We start from the raw sequence: 23,235 nt of genomic DNA on the forward strand, positions 1-23,235 counted from the left end.
AAAATGCGAGCTGAACTGCATCTCCCAGCACTGTTGACCGACTGGGGTTCTCATGGTAAACGTCTCACACTTTGAACTGTGGTTGGAAACAGAGCAGGGAAGACATTTTAGAAATAGGTGGGAGCTGTTCCTCCAACAAAGTTATTAAATTTGTAAATCATCTGAGTGGTTAAAGAAGCCTGGGTGTCAAGGGTTTGTAAACGCCGGTGGCCCAAGTTTTTCTGCTTGTCTACCAAAATACCGTATTTTTTGCTCTATAAGATTCACTTTTTCCCGCCTAAAAAGTAAGGGGAAATGTGTGTGTGTGTTATGGAGCGAATGCAGGCTGCACAGCTATCCCAGAAGCCAGAACAGCAGGAGGGATTGCTGCTTTCACTGCGCAGCGATCCCTCTTGTTGTTCTGGCTTCTGAGATTCAGAATATATTTTTTTCTTGTTTTCCTCCTCCCAAAACTAGGTGAATCTTGTGGTCTGGTGTGTCTTATAGAGCGAAAAATACGGTACTTTTGCAAGGAAGCCAGCAGTGTTGTAGTGAAGTTTCAAGTGCAGGAGCCCCTCATGACAGCCCCCTCCCAAGCACCCCTGAAAGAAGATTCATAGAGTAATAGATGCATGCATGCAAAAATTTAATTGGATCAACTGAAAGTCATTGATGAATGAACTGGCAAAGGGCGGTGATTATAGTTAACAAGCTGGAATTTGACTGGGGAGGCCTAGCTATGCATCAGCCATGACTACAATCCTCTGCATAGTTTCTGGGGAGTGATCTCTGTGGGCCTCCCCTACGCTCTAGGTTCAGCTGGCAAAACACAGAGATTTTAACAAGTGTTCTTCAGCCAGCTGAAACGCGGCTTCTAAAAATGCAAGGAACTAGAATGTAAGAATGTAAGACAAGCCTGGTAGATCAGGCCAATGGCTCATCTAGTCCAACATTCTTGTTCTCACAGTGGCCAACTTTATACCTGCAGGAAGCCTGCAAGCCGTAAATGAGCACCACAACTGTTATCATTTAGGCTGCTGACACAAGGGAGAGAAACATCCAGCCTCTATCTGGCTGATTATTGTCCTCATTCTCTGAAAGTCTCATCATCACTTCCTTCACTTTGAAAGAACAAGGAGGGTCCATCAGTTGCCCAGAAGGTGATGTAATTGCTCCTGATCTGGAAAGTCCAGGCGTTGTGCTCCCCTCCCCCTCCCCAGTTCCTGCCCTACTACGCCACAGGGAAGGAACTGGGATGCTGCTGCAGAGTGTATTCAGTTGTGGCAGGCTGTGGATTCCGTGAAACGCAAAGATCAGAGAGGGTCAGCTCCATCCTGGAACCTGTTTTGAAATGGCTTGAGGCCCTTCCCCTGTTTCGCTTCAATTAATAACAATGCGAGAGTAAGGAATTAAGGTCTGGAAACACAATGAATGAGCAATGCTGCACAGCAGGCCCCACTGGCACCTGCCTCCAGCAAGGGAAATGTTGTTTTCCAGTGGGTGTGTTAAAGAGGGAGCTGTAAAGAACAAGTATCTTCCCATGACTTTGTGGGAAGCAGCACAATGAACATTTTCAGAGCAGAGACTTCCAGTAAAAAAAAGGGAGAGGGGGTGGGGGAGACACAGAGAGGCCAACGGGGGATGAAGAGCGGAGAGAGACAGAGAGATATTAATTAGGATCCTTATAACGTACATTATCTTCCGGGGCTTCTGTTTAATAAGCTGCTGGAGAAGGTTTCACTGCTTGAGTGGTGCTGAACAGGGAATGTTTTCTGCAGAACCAGCCGGCTGTGCTTCATGTGGAGAGAGGTGGAGGAGCAGGGAGAGAAGCCAACATTTATTTATAACCACCCAATGGTGTTCATGCCAACCTCTGCTCAGGAAGGGCTTGTACATTCAGGCAAAGCCATTAAAACAGCAGAGAACAAGCAGGAGGAAGAGGAGGAGGAGGAGGAGAGGGAGAGCGAGGGGGAAAGCCAACACCAGCCTCAAGCAGGTGATCTTGGGAGTCAAGCAAAGGCAAGGTGGGGGATGCCAAGGACAACGCCAAGGACCTTGGGCATTGCTTGACGAAGCACTGGCTGGGCACTCCCTGCCCCCTCCCAGGCCATGCACCACAGGAGCCAAGAGCCTGATCTGGAGCAGAAAGGAGCCTGGAAGGAGGAGATGGATGTAGCCACAGCTGGCCTTTGGAGGCTTGCCGTGGACCACAGTCTCAGCCTACCCATTGCCCACCCCCCAAAAAAAATATTTTCCTTCTGGTCATCGCTGGGAGGACTGCTTGCAAGGGAAGAAACATGACAGGAACACCCCCATCCCCAAGAAACAGCTGACTCCAAGGTACCAAGCCCACTGAATCAGAGAGGCTGCAAAACAATCGGGGGGTTCTCACCATAGGCAGGCCTAAACCAGGCCAGAGAGCTGCCCCAGAGACTGTGCTTTCATAGATGCCTTGCCATTACTTGTATATTTATTGTCCTGGTACGGATAGCCAGCATCATGGTGGTGGTGTCCTCCAGATATTGGACTCCCAATATCAGCTCAATATTGGATCAACTGGAAGTCACTGATGAATGAACTGGCAAAGGGCGGTGGTCAGGTTGGCCAGCAGTCCTATGAGTTCAGTAACATCAAATGCCTAGACAGCTCATTGGTTAGAGCATGGTGCTGATAATGCCAAGGCTGCAAGCTGAATCCCCATATGGGACAGCTGCATATTCCTGAATTGCAGGGGTTGCATTACATGATCCTCAGGGTCCCTTCCAACTCTACAATTCTATGATCTGGAGGGCACCATGTTGACCACTCCTGCCCTATGGTACTTTACGCTGCCTTGAACATTTTGAATGAGACATCACATCTAATAGATAAATTGAGCTTTTCTTAATAAACTGGGATTCCTGAGGAGTAGCCAGGCTGGGCCACAAGTGCCTCCAATACTTCTCTCCATTGATGATGATGATGCATAATAACGCAGATTTATACACCACTTCCTAGCCAAGAGCTTAAAAAGCGGTGTATACAATGAGAGCAAAAAAAAAAAGATAAAACTACAAAGACAGACTGAACAAACAAAAAGCAAAAACTCCATTCCTACAGCTTTGCAGTTATCATACCATAAATTGACTGGGTCACACTTCAGGGAAAAGACTTCTTAAAAGAAAAAAGTTGGGGTCAAAACAACATCACCAGACACAGTATTTCCCTCCCCTATCAGCAAAGAGTCAAAGCTTTTTGGGGAAGTGCCACAGGCACTCTCTGCTCCTCAGTGCCAAACTGCCCAAGGCCAGAAGAGAAAGTATTTCTCAAACCAGTTTGGCCACCCTTTGATCCTACCCCTGATAGGATGTACCAACCAGCTGCTGACTAGGCAAGGCCACCTTTTCTGATGTCTACCAGCCAGGATATTATGTCAGAGCTGCACGTAAAAGCTCCTCGGAAGAGCAAAGAGCTTCTCACACAGCCGCTGGCCAGGAGGAAGGGCCAGCTCCCGGCACAACTTTGATTCTAGAAATCAGCCCTGGTGGCACAATCAGAAGCTACAACCACTGCCTCAGTGCAGAGGCATGTGACTTTAGAGCAGCCTTCCCCAAGCTGATGCCCTCCAAACACTTTGGGCTACATCTCCCATCAGCCCTAGCCAGCAAGGCCCATTGGATGCTGGTGCTAGCCCAAAATATCTGGAGGGCACCAGGCTGGGGAAAGCAGACATTGATGCTAGCAACCAGGCACGCTGCATTCTCCCCTCGCCCCCTCCTGCGGAAGCAGACTCTGGGGAAATTAAAAGGCCTTGCTTCTTGCTCCAGCTGCTACGGCTGAGGAATCGTAAAAGGAACCACAAAAAAAGGATGAGTGACAGCGGGTGGCTCTGGGAATTAAAAGCACGCGCAAAAGATGCCAAAAGCTCTCTGCAGTGGGGAAAAAGCAGGGGGAGAGAGACTGTTCACGTCCTTGTACAGTACTGCCTTGCTCCTTCCCCACAATCTTATGGCGAATACAAACCCTTTATTTACCATATTTTTTGCTCTATAAGACTCACTTTTTCCCTCTTAAAAAGTAAAGGGAACTATGTGCGCGTCTTACGGAGCGAATGCAGGCTGCGCAGCTATCACAGAAGCCAGAACAGCAAGAGGGATTGCTGCTTTCACTGCGCAGCGATCCCTCTTGCTGTTCCGGCTTCTGAGATGCAGAATATTTTTTTTCTTGTTTTCCTCCTCCAAAAACTAGGGTGCGTCTTGTGATCTGGTGCGTCTTATAGAGCGAAAAATACAGTATTTAGAGAGCAAACTCTTGAAAGGCAGTGCACACCCCAGGGACAACAGTGTCATTTTATACATTAGGAATGGTGATTCTGTGGCCCTTCAGACCTGGCACTGATCACTGGCCAGGCTGGCTGAGGCTGCTGGGTGTTGTAGTCCAGCAACGCCTGCACGGCCCAGGTTCACCATCCATTATATATAAAATGAGAAAGCTTCTGTCATACTGGATGATTCATGTACTGACGATTGATGTACACACAGCAGGATCCCTGAACTACCAAGGAGTTAATTTCAGTTTAGTTTAACCCCTCCGCTGGAAAGATGATCTTAACTGGCAGCTTGGCAGGCAAAGGGCAGAGTTGGCTTCTGGGGAGGTCAGAGCATGTACATGTAGATTTGCAGGCCGACCCAGAAGAGGCCAAGGGCTGAGCATCACGGGTCAGATCTCAGGGGGCAGGAAGAAAGAAGGCAGCCAGACCTGCCTGGATGTGATAGTCCACACGTGGCAAATCGGTGGGGCAAAGGACTCACCCTTCCTGACAACTGCAGCTTTCATTTGGGAATGTAAGCAAGCCACAATCCCTTCCTTATCTCTATGACAATGAACCTGAACACAACGTCTGCGGAGATCTCTCATGGGCCAGAGAGGGCAACTGAAGTTGGGGTCCAGTAAACCACAGAGCCTAGGACTTAAACAACAGAGCCTAGGACTTGCCGATCTGAAGGTTGGCGGTTCGAATCCCCGTGACAGGGTGAGCTCCTGTTGTTTGGTCCCAGCTCCTGCCAACCTAGCAGTTTGAAAGCACACCAGTGCAAGTAGACAAATGGGTACTGCTCCGGCGGGAAGGTAAATGGCGTTTCCGTGCGCTGCTCTGGTTCGCCAGAAGCGGCTTAGTTATGCTGGCCACATGACCCAGAAGCTGTACGCCGGCTCCCTCAGCCAATAAAGCAAGATGAGCGCCGCAACCCCAGAGTCGGCCACGACTGGACCTAATGGTCAGGGGTTCCTTTACCTTTACTTTGGCCAGGTGGTGTGCAGACACACACTTTCAACTGACAAAACAATAGTTTGTACGAAATAGGGGAGAAAAACCACTAGGACATAAATTGGGCAAATGAGAGAACCTGAATGGGTTTCCTCCTACAGTCCGCTCCAAGAGTCAAAAGGAGGCTTACTGATTTTGTGGATTCCAGAGACCCCGAGGAAATGGTGTCACGGCTGCCTCGGCTCTTGGAGCTGAGATGGGGAGAGGAGGAGGGCGAGTCGTCGATGTAGGGCATCATGTCATGGTGACGACGCTGCTCTTCGGCCCTGTCCACGTCATAGGCGTAGCCAGGCGGCATCCCACTAAAAGACAAGTCTGCGAAGAAAAGCAAATAGTTATTATGAGTAGTGTCATTCATTTGGTGTACTAGTTACTTGCCACATAAGCTGCCTAAATAAGCACATCATAAAGGTGGAATGAAGCTGCCAAAGGAAAACAGGAAAGGAATATTTTGCTCAGTGTTGTGCAGATGCCCTGGAAAAATGAGAGAACGGAAGTGTGGCCAGTGCAGAAGCAGCCTCATCCTTCAAAGCTGCTTTGCACTCAGACTGCAATGTCCCAGGGGTCTCTTTACCTTTTTAAAAGAGGGTTAGACAAATTCATGGGGGAGGATTAGGCTATCAGTGGCTTACTAGCCATAATGGCTATGCTCTACCTCCATAGCTGGAGGCTGTATGCCTGTGAACAACTTGCTAGAAACCACAGGAGAGTGCTCTTCTGCTTGAATCCTGCTTGCAGGTTTCCCCCACAGGTAGTTGGCCACTGTGAGAATAGGACACTGGACTAGAAGGGCCAATGGCCTGCTCCAGTATGCTCTCGTTATGTTCATATGCAGTGCTCAATCAGAAAATGGAAAAAAAAATGAATGTTCCTTTCCCCCCCTCAAGACAAAAAGAAGCTAATGGTACCTTTAAAAAAATAGCATGTTAGAACAATGAGAAGCCCCCAAGATCCTATGCCCCTCTAGTTTTGTTTCTTGGGGCTTCTCTCATGCCTGGAGCTTAGCCAAATGCAGACCCTCACAAAAGACATGTTTGCTGAAGTTATTCCAACCAGGGCTGGCTGTCAAAGACAACAGTTCTTGTGAGAGGAAATAAACAACCAACGCAACTAATGTGAATCAGCCTTGAGGCTGGAATTCTGGAGTTCCTGGTCTTGGTTACAGGAGACAACAGTGTATCATTGCTCTGACTGGGGCATCTCTCTCCCTCTCTCTGCATCTGTAGGGAGGAGGGCTGCAAGATAAGTCACATTGTGGTACGGGAATTGGCTCTCAAGGTTGTAAGGAACTGCAGTTTGGCTGAGCCTTAAGGCCTCCCAAGTTTAATCTTTTTGTTCCTGTTAAACCTTGGCATTTGCACATAGGAGTGTGAGGTGTGACCTTGTATCATCTGCTCCGAGGAGGAGGCTGGGAACCAGCCACTGGCTGGGTTTATTGGGTCCACCTCCCCCCCCCCCCCCGCTTCCTCATCCCAAGGAGTGGATTTGCAAATCAATTCCGTAATGGGAAGGTTTCTGATAAAGGAATTATGTTTCTTCAAAGGATTTGTCACCAAGTCACTGAAGCAAACACATTTCCCCTTCTGCACTGGATGTACGATCCTGGCTCTAGGGAGAGATTTTGCTGAGTGAGAATTCAAACTGCGAGGAGGGGAGAGGAAAACTCCCAAGTAGCTCTTCCCCCTCCACCTTCCGCCCTTCTGAAAGTAGGCTGGTGGGATCCTGCGGATTAACTACTTTTTGTCATAAGTTCTTATTGATTTTGCATACAATTTAACAAATTCAATTCAGTTTCCATGCAATATTCCCTTAGCCTTTTGACTTCCCAAGTTCCCTTCCTTACTTCCATGATGTTTCTGTTCAAATCCTTTTATCTACTATCTCAAAAATAATACTTATTTCTATAACATATATTTCACATTACATGCCTTTATCATTTTCTCATTCCTTTGCCTATATTTCCAGACCTGCCTGTGATTTCATTTGACTGTAATATATTCTCACATAATCCGAAAGGGATCTTGACACTTCCACAAACAATTTCGTCCTTTTGGTCTCTTATTTTTGCCATCAATTTTACCATCTCCATATAGTCCAATATATTAATCCATATTTTGTATTTATGCTAACAGCAATATGGTTTGTGTCAGTTCCATACTACAGCTGCAACCGAAATTATTCAACCCCCATTGCAAATCAGGTGAAATTCAGCTGAAAAAGCAACTTATACTGGCTTCTCCAGTCTCACTCTGAGTTGCATTTTCAGCTGATTTTGGAGGAAACTGCTTGAAGCATCTGTTGTGTGGAGCTATTTCCATTGCTTTTGTGTGATTTGTTCATTGCAAACAGCTGAAAGACTGAAAAAATTGATAATAAACCTGTTTTGCAATGGGGGTTGAATAATTTCGGTTGCAATTGCATGTGGTGCCTGAGACAGGGTATCCGAACTACACTGCTGGTCACACTGAAAAACTCTCCTGCCCCATTGCAAAGTGTCCTAATGCAGTTCCCATTCATTTCAATGGGACCAAGTGCCATTTCAAGCAGTTGCTCAGCTTATGCTACCAAGGACACATGTCTGTGTGCTTCTCCCTCAATGGGGCTATCTCTGGACTGAGACACCTCCATCTCCCTGTCCTGCCATGCTGGAAAGCAGCAGCTTCACAGCACCAAGTCCTAGGATGGCTTTCGGGCCTCAGCACCTACAAAAGGGAAATTTCCCTGCTTCAGCCAGAACAAGGCTCTTCCCTCTGCTTAAGTGTTCTGGAACAGCCTCTTACCCTCTTCCGGCTGATGAGATAGATGTAAACACTTTGAAGGAAGGAGAAGATGAATAAATGGAATGCAAGAGGAGGTGGCCCTTCAGATATCCTGGCCCAAGGCCAGTTGAGAATGAGAGAGAAGCAGCCCCATTAAGGCCCCCACCCAGCTGTGGATGCATCTGCAGAGGCTAGATTGGGGCGTTACATTTTAATTTGCACAAACTGACACACTACTATTACTTCCTCTGACATGGAAATGTGGTCTTTTAATGAAGCCTAAAACAGCGCTGTATAAACCACAGAGCCTAGGGCTTGCTGATCAGAAGGTCGGCGGTTCGAATCCCTGCAATGGGGGTGAGCTTCCGTTGCTCGGTCCTTGCTCCTGCCAACCTAGCAGTTCGAAAGCATGTCAAAATGCAAGTAGATAAATAGGTACCACTCTGGTGGGAAGGTAAACTGCGTTTCTGTGCACTGCTCTGGTTCGCCAGAAGCGGCTTAGTCATGCTGGCCACATGACCTGGAAGCTGTATACTGGCTCCCTCAGCCAATAAAGTGAGATGAGCGACTGGACCTAACAGTCAGGGGTCCCTTTACCTTTACCTAAAACCTCATTAGCCTCTGTTTTTTTTGCAGTGGCATCACACTGCCAGCTCATACACAACTTATCACTGACAGCAATCCCAAGAATCTCAAGCCAGGTATCCCCCCATCCTTGTGCAGATTTGAGCCCCGCACCCCAGCGCAGAAGTTTGCATTCATCTCTGTTGATGCGTTTTGTTGGTTTCGGCCCAGCTTTTCCATCCCAACAAGGTCGGTTTGCATTGTGTTCCCATCTTCTTAGAGGTTTGTTACCCCTTTCAGTTTTGGGTCATCCACAAATCTCATAAAGATTCCCTCTACCCATTCATCTAACACAATGATAAAGGACTGAACATAAGGAGAGTCTGTTACGGGGGTTCTGTCCAGCCCAGTATCCTGTTCTCACAGTAGCTAACCAAGTGTCCCCATGGGAAGTGCACAAGCAGTTCCTGACTCAAGACAGAGCCCAGCACCTGCCCCCCCCGTCCTAACCTCCCTCTGGTTGGGTGAGGAACCACTAATGAGCACTCCCAGAGGACTATTTTCCATCCATCCAGAGCTGGCCCAGCCATTAGGCAGCATGAGGCTGCTGCTTCAGATGGCAGAAGCCCCCCATGCAACACACCCATGGGTTCTCCATTACCTCCACCAACGGTGGAGGAGAACTGCCACCATCAGCGCCAATACTGGGCAAGATCACATCCGTTTGGGGTGAGATCTCACCCCAAATCAGTTTGATCTTTTCAAATGGGTGGTGGTGGTGGTGCTTCACCAGCAGCAGCAGATGCAGGAGGGCACATGGCAGTGGCAGGAGCAGGAGCAGCAAGGTAGGTGGTGGTAGGAACTGCAAGATAAAGCAGCACAGCCTGTTTCACCTCAAGCGGCAAAACAGAACACACCACCCCCTGCATCCAGCTGCGAATCCACTTTGCAATCTAGTATCATTCAGCCAATTTGCTAAGCAAGATATCATGGTAGACTTTGTCAAATTCTTGGCTGAAGTCAAGATAACTTATGTTCACAACATTCCCACAATCCACTAAACTAGTACAGTGGTACCTCACAGGTACATTCCCACAATCCACTAAACTAGTACAGTGGTACCTCAGGTTACATACGCTTCAGGTTACATACGCTTCAGGTTACAGACTCTGCTAACCCAGAAATATTACCTCAGGTTAAGAACTTTGCTTCAGGATGAGAACAGAAATTGGGCTCCGGCGGTGCGGCAGCAGCAGGAGGCCCCATTAGCTAAAGTGGTGCTTCAGGTTAAGAACAGTTTCAGGTTAAGTACGGACCTCCGGAACGAATTAAGTACTTAACCTGAGGTACCACTGTAAATTGATTTCTTTTAAAAGAAAGAGAGAAAGAGATTATTAGTCTGACACATTTGTCTCTCCCTAATCTCTGTATTGCTAATCAAGAGCACACCTTTATAAGCTGTTCTGCCTCCCCCTCCCTCCATTATTGAAGTCAGATTGACCAGTTTCTCAGCTCATCCTTTCTGAAGACAACACTTGCTGGTCTTCAGTCCATGCTTTTCAGAAAGGACCCAGAGATCCTCAAGAGTACACCAGCAGTTTCTTTAATACCATAGGATGCCATTCACCTAGCCCTGAAGACCAGTGTTCATTCAAAGGTGTTGCCAGACCGACTCATTCTCAGTCTAGAACAGCAATTCTGGCCCTAAACCGGTTGGGCAACTTACTGGGGGAAGACTGTATTCAGCTCCCCTCTGCTTGTTCATCCATTAACATTTCCTCCTCCTTCCTGAGCAGGGGGGCTCACCACGGCCTTCCGGTTGCTTTGGATAGTCTTGCAAAGGACTTTTTGCTGCTCTAAACATCTCAATTCTGACCTTTTGCTGTTGCCCCTACTGCCACCATTTTTCTTTCTCACTGAAATGGTTTGCAGCTGCACTTTTCCTTAACTCCATCTTCAACAATTCTGCACTGTAGGACCCTACATAGCATTTGTCTGAGCTTATTAAAAGCAGCTTTCCTGAAAAGAAAGGGGGCAGTTTAGGCTTCACTCACCTTTGACTTTATGAAAGATCACAAATTCTAACACCACACCATCACTTCCCCCCAAAGTCCCTACTACTGTCATCTCAACAAATCTTCACCAGACATGTCGCATCACCCACCAGTCTCACAAAAGCACGATCTCTTTGCCCAGGCTTTCCCTGACCCACAAGACCCGGCCCTGCCATTAAAAAAAACCCTTGTGTTGTTGTTTTTTATAATACTACTTTACTGGATTTTACTTTGCTGTTTTTATTACACTGTTCTATTGTTTACATGTCATGTTTTTTGCATACCGCTTAGAGGGCTTTAAATAGTAAATAGTTTAGAAATGTTTTCAAGTGGGTCAGTGTGCCAGCTTTCAAATTCCTCAGAATTCTCCATCAGGCTAATTATTAAAAACAAGAAAACCAAAGGGGATGGGAGCAGGAAGAAAAAACCTGTTAGTTCAGCCATCTTAAACACTTATCTGACATAGACCTGGATAAACAGCCTGGCTTACACCAACAGTCTTCCCCACCCCCAACTCCCTTCATAGTTTTTATCATCCAGCCTGAGGGAGAGTCGTGGGGAACACCATGTTATGATGTTTTGGCATTGCCCTCATCTGGACTTTGGCACGCTCCAACCTGGTTATTGCAAGTTACATGAGAAACAAGGCAGGGTTCCAACTACTTGAGGAGTGAAAGTCTAGAAGAATTGCAAGAAGATTACCTCAGAGGTGGGGCTGAAGGCTGGCCCTCCACCACTGCCCACATGGCCATGCGCTACACAAACACAACTGTAACACATGAATAGGTACTCACTTATCTAACAGCTCTCACTGGTAGTCAGCGTTAGAAACTCAGGTATATAATGTGATTGCCAAATGACACCTTAAACCTAGGCTGCGGCTGCCACAATAGAATGTCTAGGAACCATCCCCCCCCCATGGGATTTATTCTTATTTTTACTGTTACAGTCATACCTCATGTTACATCCACTTCATGTTACGTTCCTTCAGGTTACGTCCCGCGGTGACCCGGAAGTACTGGAAAGGGTTACTTCCGGGTTTCGTCGCTCGCGCATGCGCAGAAGTGCAAAATGACATCATGCGCAGAAGTGGCGAATTACAACCCGTGCATGCGCAGACACGCCACTGTGGGTTGCGTTCTTTTCATGTTGCGAACGGGCCTCCCGTTCGCAACCAGAGGTAACACTGTATTCATTCATTCATTCATTTCATTTCTATACCAATTTATATTTTAAAGAACAAATCTCCAAGCAGTTTACGACACGTTAAGACGTCAAATAAAGCAATCCAGAATAAAATTAACTTAGGGGAAATATCTCAGGTCCTTCTCTAAGTGACATTTTGCTTTCTCCAGTCACCAGTCTGGCACCCAGAGATCTCCATGTGGTCGCAACTGGACTCGCACCAGTCGCAAAAATGCGCCTGGCTAATTTCGAACACCGCTGGTAGCGCTTCCTCACAGTGCGCAGCAAAACTGTGGAAATCGCTCCCACGGGAGGAAGCAATGGCTACCAACTTGGATGGTTTTAAAAGAGGATTTGACAAATTCACAGGGGAGAGGGCTATCAATATATACTAGCCATGGTGACTGTACTCTGCCTCCACAGTCAGAGGCAGCAATGCTTCTAAATCCCAGTCACTGAAAACTCCAGGGCGGGAGAGTGCTCTTGTGCATGAATCCTGCCTGCAGGTTTCCCAGAAGTTGCATCTGGTTGGCCACTGTGAGAACTGGCCTGGCCCAGCAAGCTCTTCTTGTGTATTTAACGTAGACCACAAAGAAGGGGCCTCAGATGCCTGGCAGAATTCGAGACCTGGGAGAAGAGACGGTGGAAGAGGACTGGAAGAAATTTAAAGACTATCTACAAAAACATTACAAGCTGTATGAATGCTAAGAGAATGCACGATAAAAAACAACATGGCATCAGTAACTTAGTTGTAAGATGTATGATTAAGTGATGTTTAAGAAAGTGGTGTAATCTGAGGTAATATTATGCCTAGCTAATCAGTTTAGTATATGTTAAAAATATTGAAAATTGGGGATATAATATTCGAGAACTACAAATTAAGATTTGAAATAAGGTAATAATTTGCTGCTTGTAACTATATAACTGAGAACGCAGGAAAGGGTGATGTGAGGAAGTCCAAAGGTGATGAGAATATGATTAATGGACAAAGTGATCTTGATGTATCTTATTTTCTATTCATTCTTTGCTTACTCTCTAAATCTATTCTGTTTTCTTTTGTTTTGTTTTATGGTGATGGTATTGTATATGTTTGTTGGTTTGTTTTGTGTTTAAAAAATGCAATAAATAATTTTTTTAAAAAAAGAAGGGGCCTCAGATGCTCCTCTTAAAAGTTTGGCGACGGCACATGTTTGATGACTGCATGCGAAGTCAGATGGCGAAAACAAATTATTCACAGGCCCCGGTGAAATGCTTCTGACCGTGCAAACTGACTCCCCAACTGATGGTGGGTGTTTAGCCCTCACAAAAAGGCTGTTGTTTTCCTCAGCACAACAGGGCCTCTGATGGTCTCACTCAGGGCTGTTAGCCTCCGTCAAGCTGTTATTTATCTATGAGGGAGGCAGCATGAGGCAGCGGGCAGGTGGGTCGGGGTTAGTGGCAGGATCAGGTGGGGACACATCAACAGCAATGCTTATCCTGTATGTAAGGGCTGGCAACGCCACGCTTGAAGCCCCATCGCAAGGAAAGGAACCCAACTGAGTCGTATTGTTTGTCCCTATTTGAGTGCCAGGGACTTACAAAAGGATAAGTAGAGGCTAGTGTTTGTCCAAAGTGGCTCACAGTCCTGGAATCTGGAAGGATGTGAAGATCTCAGATAAGCTCAGTTGGTGGAGCACGAGACTCTTATTCTCAGAGTCATCGGTTTGAGCCACAGTTTGGGCAAAGGTTTCCTGCGTTGTAGGGGGTTGGACCAGATGACCCTTATGTTCCCTTCCAACGCTACGATTCTGTGGTTAACTCATGCTAGCACTGGAGCCAGCAGGACAAAGGGAGAGTTCGCCCACCCAGTCCCCACCCAGGGACAAGACTGGCACGTGATGATTTGCATGGGCTGTCCTCAGACTATACAGAAATAGCATGACATGAGGAGCATCACAGAAATGTAGAGTTGGGAGAAACCCAATGGATCATCTAGTCCAGTGTTAATCAACCTTGGGTCCCCAGATGTTGTTGGACTACAACTCCTATCATCCCTGTGCTCTGGCCTTGCTAGCTAGGGATGATGGGAGTTGTAGTTCAACAACATCTGGGGACCCAAAGTTGAGAAAGGCTGATCTAGTCCAACCCCCTGCAGCACAGGACTCAAATACAGGAATCAAAGCATCAGAGCAGCTCATCATCTTTCCCTGCCAAAGCATGCTTAAGTAAGCCTTTGGGATGGGCCACCTTGGAATGATCTCCCCTCTCTCCCTCTGGCATTAGCCCAGAGCCCCCCAAAACACACCCACAGGAGATTGCATAAGGCATCCACAGGATGCCTCATGGACAGCTGGCTGCACCCACGCTCCAGGAACTGATTTGGCTGCCTTCGTCCAACAACTAGAGAGAGACACGGTTCTCATCTCCGGATGACTCTCTCCCTGAGGAAAGAGCAGAGCTCCTCTCCACCAACCTGTCAGCACAAACAGCAGCAAAATGAAACCCACCAAATTAGCACCTCAGGTACCTCTTGCAGAAGGGCACAGCATGACCCACCCGGCTGAGCTGCTCCAGTCTTCCACCTGGTCCAGATTTTGGGTGGTTCCTTTGCACCTCTCACTCTAAGCATTTTCAGTTTTCTATTCTCCCTCCTCCCCATCTCCACAAATCCCTCAGGGTCCATTCCCTTCTGCCTTTGACCCACAACAGCTCCAAATGTGTTTTTTGTCAGCCTGAGATGAACGACACCATGCAGTGAACCTGGCACAGCCTGGCATTTGGCACGCAACCCACAACAGGCACTTTTAGGACCCCTGAGTGCAAGAAACGGGTCAAGGCTTAGCTCAACATGCAGGCAGTCACCTTCACTTGACTGGCTCATCCCATGACACTGTGGGCAAACATCAGCAAGGGACCGAACTTGCTGCAAGCCCGCAGTCATCAGTCTGGGGCTGTCCAGCTGTTTTGGACTACGACTCCCATCAGCCCCCACAAAGACCCATAGAATTGGAAAGTTGGAAGGGAACCCTGACAGTCATCTAGTCCAATGTCTTGCAATGCAGGAATCTCAACACATGCCCCTCCATCATATTGGACCCGGCTTAGCTTTGCAAGTGTGCTAGCAGTTTTACTGTTGCACCACTAGAAGGACATCATATGGCTGTGCTGGCAGGGGCTGATGGGAGCTGTGCTGTAGTCCAAAGCAGCTGGATGGCACTAGTTTGGGGATGGCTGAGCTAGACCTACTGAGAGACCTCCATCACCCTGCTCCTCCTCCTCCTCCACGAATCTCTTAAACCTCCTTTTAAAGCCATCCCAGTCAGTGGACATTGGTCCATCCTGTTTGATGTTGCTGATAGGAACATACCCATGATATTAATCCATTGGCAGAGGAGGGAATAATGCAGACATCACCCTCGCAGAAAACCAACCATCCTGACACTGTATTCAAAATTCATCTGTCATCAAATTCTGATTTATGATGGGTTGTATACAGTGATAGTAAGTATAGACCTGCTGAAATTAATGGGTGTGAATAATTTAGGTCCATTGATTTCAATGGGTCTACTTTGAGTATCAGTGGAATATTGTTGTTTTCATGGCTTGTTTTAACATTTCGTCGATTCCCCCCCCCCAATGTTTGGCTGGACAGTTTAGATTCCCCCCCCAAATAAGTAATAAATCACATTATTAAGACATCTGCTTAATACAGGATCGCAAACTCTTGCACGTACCTCAGATCTAAACTTTCAAGGCTGTGTTTAGCAGGTTTAATTGAGTTTCGGTTGATTCTTTTTTCAAAAGTCAAGCATCACTAACTAAAATCTTGCACCTTAACTTGCGTTCCTCCTACAGGTTTGTTTGGCCTAAGCACGGCCTCTGGGAGATGACACGGCCATGAACTGGAGGTAGTAGCAGAGGGGAAAAATCTTCCTCCTGCAGGTGACAAGCTCTGAATTTAATAGGGCGGCTGGGCAGAGGAGGCAGCCTGAATAAATAATGTACAAAGCTGCTTCCAGCTGGCCGCCTGTAATGCAACCCGCCCCCCGGCCTGCTGGCCCAGCACAGATCCGGTCGCTGGCAGACATGGTGTGGTCGAAGTCTTCCCCTTTTAGTAGCCCTTCCTGCTTCCATCAGCATTCAAGAGGTGGCACAGGTCCTCCTCTGCAGCTGAAAGGTCCATTCTGCCCAGGAGCTCAGGTGGCAGAAGCAGAAAGCCACCACTCCAGCAGAAAGGAAGCCTAGGGGTTGGAATGGCGCTCTGCAGAGGGGGAAGGGATGAGTGGTCTCTCCTGCAGGGGAAACAGCTCTAGGGAGTGGAAGCAGGAGGAGAGCAATAACCCTAGAGACGCCAGCCCTACTGTGGCTGCAGCCCCAGGCAGGGAAGTCCAGGACAGGCTGATCCCTGAGCTCTGCTCCACTTTGCCCCCAAACCTCTGGTCAAGTGCCTGGCAGCCAGCCGTGGGCGAGGGGAGGCTGGCTCTCACCTCTCAGCTCCGCAGCCAGGGCGGAGGCAGTGCTGTGTGGAGCAGGAAACTGCAGAACCCTGGTATTTATTTATGCCCAGATTTCCAAGGCTTTAAAAAGCTTGCACAAAGCAGTTTCCTACAAAGCCTCCACGGTGAGAGTACAGTTTCAAAACAAGAGAGCTCTTAACGCCGTGAGAGCAACAGCAGCTTGAAAACGGGCGTCTGAGAAAAACACCACAATCCATTATCAAAAAAGCCTTCCAAAACAGGAAGGTTTTCAGAACACGCTTGGAAAACAGGAAGGGAGGGGGCTTGGCTAATCTCCCCAGAGAACGAGTGCCACAATCAAGGGGCCACCATGGAAAAGGGTCTGCTGCTGCCTGGTACTGGTAGAACCAAGAGAAGCAGGAGTTGGATAGGCTCATGAGGGCATGTTGATGGTACCTGAGATGACAACTTAGGATCAGCACTTGAAACAGAGGCCAGAAGTGATTTGTTAGCGAATGCAACTGATGGAAAAAAATAGGTGTGCTATGGATGCACCACCTCACTACTGCGAACACTCTGGCAGTCATGTTCAGAACAGGCTGTATATCTTCATCGAGAGTAGCAGGAAAGGCTCTCTGCAGTACCTCCACCTCATCTAGATTAATTTCCAGTTGGTTTGCCCCCCATTCAAATCGAACTTGGTTCAAGGTATCTGCTGCCTCCCTGGCAGTGGCTGATGAAAACAAGGAGGCAGAGCTGAGCCGCGACCATTTCAGAACAAACCTTACCCATTGGTGGCTTCGCGGAAATGTTTAAAAAAGAATGGAGGATAAGGTGAGCCAGCAGGATCCCATAATCCACTATCTCAAGAGCCACTGAGACATCCAGGGTTGCACTTTCCCTGCTTGTGACTCATTCATTCCCCAAACCAGGGAGTAAACTACATTCCTCCAAAATCACTTTGAGCTGAGAAACCCCCATATGTTCCAAGACCTTGGCCAAGAATGATAAAATTGTCATTGGACAATGATGGTTAAAAAAAAAAGTTTTATAGGTTGTATGTCTTTGTTTCTCAACTTGATCATTTTACAAGGTTTTGTATGTATTTTGGTATTTTATGCATTTGTGACATGCAGTTATTTTTATTGATCATCGTTTAGTAATTATTATAACTGTTAAGCATGAGTTTCTGTTTAATTATTAATAAATTTGAGAGCTGATTTTGTTGTGTACTATCTTACTATAATATATTATTGAATATTACTTTGATAGAAGTCATTTCATTTAAAGGAATGTTTTATTATGACTTTGTACTGGATTAGATTATTATAATAAGGTGTGTGTTCTCTGTTGTATATTTTATTGCTGCAAACCGCCTTGCGTATAGTAATACAGAAAGGCCGTATACAAATTAAAAGTGAAGTGAAATGAAAAATTAGGGTCTGTGGTGGGTTTCTCTACAGTCTAGGCAGAGGTGCACCGCTGCCTCCAATCAAGAGACTCAGTTGCCCTGGCTCCCTTCTAAGACAGGAAAGGAAAGAGCCAAGGGATCAAGAGAAAAGTCTCAACCTCCAAGCAGTCTCCCCCCATCCCCAGGCTTGACAAGCTTAAAGGTCTCCATTAAAAACCTTTGCAGTGGCTGTATCCACCTCCCATTGGAGCAGAAATTATCTGCAAAATGCACTGACAATTTGCCACAGCAGGCTACAGAGGGCTCAGCAACAGACCTCTCGCCACTGGGAAAAGGGCAGACACAATGTTGGCAGAGGAAAAGGCTTTGTCTGCCATCACCTGGAGGGCCCTAATACGGACTCCCCACCCCCTACTTTCACTTGCATTAACCCTGAGTCTTCTGCCATTTATACTCCTCGCCACCTAGTCAGCCATTTCATTGCCTTTGGCTTCTCAGTCCAAGTGAGGAGCCATGTGCCCTCTACCATTCTAGTGAGGGCATTTAGGAGCGATGCTATTGAGAATTCAGGTTGTTTCAGAGAGAAGCCGTGGCCAGATGTTTCAGCGAGAAACTGTCCCAAAGGACACCAGCAACCACCTGCATTTGTCAACCAGCAAGACTATTCTAAGAGCCTCTGTAAAACCCTTGCAGAGGGATAAATACATGGAAAATTAGAATGCTATCAATGGCTACCATGACGGTTATGGGAATCGCAAGTGAGGAAACCACTGCTGGTTCAACTCAGGTCCTGCTTCTGGGCTTCCCTGATTGCCAACTGGACTATATGGGCTCCCTTTGGCCTGACCCAGCTGCTATAGGTCTCTTCTGATGCATCAGTGACTTCTACAGTAGTAAAACATACAACAGTAGTGTTGGAAGGCACCACCAGGGTAAATCTAGTCATCCACCCTGTGGTAAAGCAGGAATCTTTTGCCCAACATGGGGCTTGAACTTATGACTCTAAGAGCCTCATGCTTAACTGACTGAGCTAGCCCAAGTATTTTTCATTCTGGATCTGTGCTTGTGGAATTCTCCACAGTGCCATAAATGTCAGGTCTATCTCCCTGGTCTTTTAAAGGTAAAGGTCATTAGATCCAGTCGTGGCCGACTGGGGTTGCGGCACTCATCTCGCTTTATTGGCTGAGGGAGCTGGCATACAGCTTCCGGGTCATGTGGCCAGCATGACTAAACCGCTTCTGGCGAACCAGAGCAGCACTCGGAAATGCCGTTTACCTTCCCGCCGGAGTGGTACCTATTTATCTACTTGCACTTTGACGTGCTTTTGAACTGCTAGGTTGGCAGGAGCTGGGACCGAGCAACGGGAGCTCACCCCGTCGCGGGGATTCGAACCGCCGACCTTCTGATTGGCAAGTCCTAGGCTCTGTCGTTTAACCCACAGCGCCACCCGTATCCCCCCTGGTCTTTTAGGAGGGTTTAAAAAAACCTTTAGAATGGGATTCTGGTGTATAAAAAAGGAATACAGGGAGGTATCTTATACAGAATCAAACCAATTGGTTCATCTGACTGGCTATACTGACTGGCCGCAGCAACTCTCCAGGGGTTCATACAACTCAACCTGGGGGTGCTGGGAGCTGAATCTGGGGTGTTATGAATGCAAAGCTAAGAGCCAAGAGCCCTCTCCATGTTGCGAGAGTGGGACACATTTACAATTCCACCCTCCTTACCGCAAAGAAAGTCCTTTAACTCCCTTAAGGTTTTCTTTTCTTTTTGCATGCACAGCGCATTGTTGTTTTATCCTGCTTGGGGAATTGAAAAGTAAAATTAAGTTACAAAAAAGGTTCTTGCACCCAACCAAGGTCATTTTGCTAACAATCCAGCCTTTCCTGTTCTGCACAGCCCCATTGTAGAAGTCGCCAATCAGCAGCTGATCCATTCAATGGGCCCAACTCCCCCGAAGGCCACGGAAAAATACCACCGTCTGCCAGCATCAGGCTAACAGGAAAACCTTCCCCAGCCTGGTGCCCTCCGGGTGTTTTGGACTACAGGTCCCATCTGCACTAGCCAGCACTGCTAAAGCTGATGGGAGTTATAGTCCAAAATGACTGAAGGGCACTCATTCACAGACTGGGCAAAGCAACATCCTCAGGCACTCAAGAACATAGCTGTCAACTTTTCCCTTTTCTTGCGAGGAATCCTATTCGGAATAAGGGAATGTCCCTTCAAAAAAAGTTGACAGCTATGCTCCGGAAGCTGCAAATAAGTGGCAGAGGTGGTTTCTGAATGCAGTGAACCTTTAATGCTCTGAAATAAGGGGCGTTGATCATGTTCACATACGAAAGAACCCCCATCCTTTAACCAGAAGGGGCTGCTCTTTCTAGCCTAGCATCATGGCTAGACCAAGAGCTAACCTGTGACCCACATGAAGCCCTTGGCCATTCCCCTGGTGGCCCCCCTTTTGCCTCTCCCCACTGCCCTGCTAATCGGACACCAGCTGGGCAGCAGGGAAGCGTCCCAAGAGGGCAGCAATCAAGGACAGATCAAGGGCACCAGGGAGGAGGTTCTCCCTCCCCCCCCCCACGGTCCAGATCCAATGAAGACCGCTGTCCCTCCTCCCCAAGTGATCATCTGCACTTTAATGAGGAAATAGGGAGGCTGGGATGACAGCTGCTTGGCAGGCTAGTGGCAGAGGGACATAATTTTATTGGAAAGCTCAAGGAATGAGGCCACCCCTGCACATCTGTCTATCCATGAGTGTTGTTGTTAATGCATGTCTGGGAATAGGAACGTAGGAAGCTGCTTTCTAACAAGTCAGAGCCCTGGGGCCTATATAGCTCAGTATTGTCCACACTGGCTGGCAGTGGCTCTCCAGGGTTTCAAGGAAGCGGTCTCTCTCTGTCTTAATCTAGAGATGCTGCCAGGGATTTAATTTGGGGCCTTCTGTATGCAGGGCAATCGCTCTACCATTGAGCGATGGTCCTTCCCTGAAGCACCTGTGTGTGTGTGTGTGTGTGTGTGTGTGTGTGTGTGTGAGAAAGAGAGAGAGAGAGAGAGAGAGAGAGAGAGAGAATGAATGTGGCTGGCTCTGACTATGAGTGGTGCTGTGGTCTAAACCTCTTGAACTTGCTGATCGGAAGGTCAGCTGTTTGAATCTCCCCAATGGGGTGAGCTCCCGTTTCTCGGTCCCTGCTCCTGCCAACCTAGCAGTTCGAAAGCACACTAGTACAAGTAGATAAATAGGTGCCACTGCGGTGGGTAGGTAAACAGCGTTTCTGTCACGGTGTGCCATTGCGCCGGAAGCGGTTTAGTCCTGCTGGCCACATGACCCGGAAAGCTGTCTGTGGACAAATGCCGGCTCCCTCAGCCTGAAAAGCGAGATGAGTGCCGTACTCCATAGCTGCCTTTGACTGGATTTAACCATCCAGGAGTCATTTACCTTACCTTTTATCTTTCTCTGGCACATGGCCCCGGGCCCCTAAATGTGGGATATTTATGATGCAGACAAACCAACAATGCATGTTTGCTAGATAGGCACATTATAGGCGCTGAAGCTCACAAGTTGTCCTGTGGGTTTGCTAGAGAGAACTCTGAGAGCCACTCCCCCTGTACCCTGACTTCTCACTTGGCTGGGCACTTTCTCTTTGCTGTTTGGCTTCTCTTCGCTCTTCCTCTTCATCTCATCACCAAGCCAGAAATGTGAAAACATCTGCAGGTCAGAGCTCCATCGCTCAGACACTATCTTAAGCTAGACTTCAGCATGTCTTTCTAACTGAATTACCATGTTACGCCTGGCTGGACAAAGCTGCTGTATCTGATAATCCTCAACAAGTATTCTGAGTAAATAGATGTTATTTTTTTTATAAGGCTGTTTGTGCGATTGTTGTTTTAAGGGGAGAAAGGGGGGAAATACCAGGAGAATCCAGTCTGCCTTAAAGCATCCTGGTTTACTTAAACTAAAAGGCTAAGACTAGCCTATCTAAGCTTCCCTTTTAAGCTGCAAAGGGATGAAACTCTGTTGTATTCACAAATGTGAGGAAGGAAGGATAATATCTAATCTAATAGATATAGCCTCTGCTGGCATCTATACACATCCCTACACTAATGTATTTTTAATCTTTGTTGGAAGCCGCCCAGAGTGGCTGGGGAAACCCAGCCAGATGAGCATGGTACAAATAATAAATTACTATTACTATTACTAAATATTGCCCATCCCCAGGCAGACTATGAAATCAGGGAAGATCATTACAAAGTTTGCACAAAAGAAGCAGCACTCTCAACTCTCTCCCAGCCTCAAACCCAGCACTGTGAAGAGGATAATACTGGCCTACCTCAAAGGACCGGTGTAAAAAATTACTCTCCCAAAAATGCATCTGAAGTGCTTTGGACTCTCTTATGAACTACATAGCATTGTTACTTTGCATTTAGAAAGTAGTACCCCTTTTGATCCAGACCAGATGTTAACTCTACTTAAAGCCACAGTCAATGGGGCTGTGCAGAGAACACCTTGTTTGCCACTGTGAATTGCAGTCCAAAGCTCCAGCCAGGAGGAATGAGATGGAACAGGCTGTGCTCAGCCTCACACAAACTGCAGTCTGAGCAAAGCCACTTCCTGGACTGGGTTCTTTAAAAGACACGTTGAAAGAAGCTGGGACGGTGCCAGAACACTCTGTAATGCCCAGATGCAGGGTGGATGTTGCCCAGCTGTGGAAAGGCCTCCAAACACAGAGCCACAAATGGCGCCAGCTGCTCCTTGGCATCCACACGTACATTTCGGGGGGGGGCAAAGTCTCCCCAGAAGTGGTTGCAAGACTCTTGCGCAAGGCACCACTGATCTTGGGATTCAGAACCACTGCAGCATCCTAAACTCATCAGTCAATTCTTTTGGATTCCCTCTGGCAGCCAAGCCAATGAGGAACATTTCATCTAACCACTTAAGCCTCTGCCCATCTTTAAGCCAAGTGAAAGCAGAACAAGCCGAGAAGCTGGTGAACAAGCGAGGCCGGAAAAATATAAAAGGCCACTTGTGCAGCAGGGCTAAATTTAGACCTTGTTTTTGCTGAGACTTTTGCAGAAAGTTGCCAGGCAGGCTCTGCCAAATGCTCAGCACAGTCTTTGCTAACTCTTCAGATCTGAAAGTTTTCCTTCCCTTTAACACTGGCCTGAAATACACCATCCGGCCTGCTGTATTGGAAAGCAGCAGCACAGAACCAGCAAAACTCTCTGGGCGGCATGGTGGGTTTTATGAGATGGGGGGAGATAGGAAGGTGATGCCAACGTACAAAAGGCAAAAATGCATCCCCATCCCAGGTTGGGCCTCCTATGGCACGAACACCTGCGTCTTTGCAGCCAATTCGGTTTGCCACTCTCATTGCAAGCAAAACTCTAACCAAGAATCCGTCCTTTAAAAAGAAAGAACAACAGAATGTTGGGCTTCCCTCCAGAACCTGCAGCTCTCAAAGCCTGAGCCTCCATGGCCAAACCTCTTCAGGGAGAGGCAAAGATGGAGGGGACGCCGACTAGTGCCCAGTCCCCCAGGGAAGCA

At 47.5% G+C, this 23,235-nt stretch overlaps 1 protein-coding gene across 1 annotated transcript in view; it reads right to left on the minus strand.

The window, feature by feature from the left end:
• The window catches only part of BCR (BCR activator of RhoGEF and GTPase), an 87,203-nt gene that overhangs the window by 45,373 nt on the left and 18,595 nt on the right, over window positions 1-23,235 (minus strand). Inside the window, exon 2 of the mRNA XM_081174683.1 lies at window positions 5,415-5,599. Coding sequence (XP_081030809.1) covers window positions 5,415-5,599 — 185 coding nt within the window. The remainder of the gene's footprint in view (window positions 1-5,414; window positions 5,600-23,235) is intronic.

The sequence above is a fragment of the Podarcis bocagei genome (assembly GCF_964188305.1).
Source record: "Podarcis bocagei genome assembly, chromosome: 16".
NCBI lineage: Eukaryota > Metazoa > Chordata > Lepidosauria > Squamata > Lacertidae > Podarcis > Podarcis bocagei.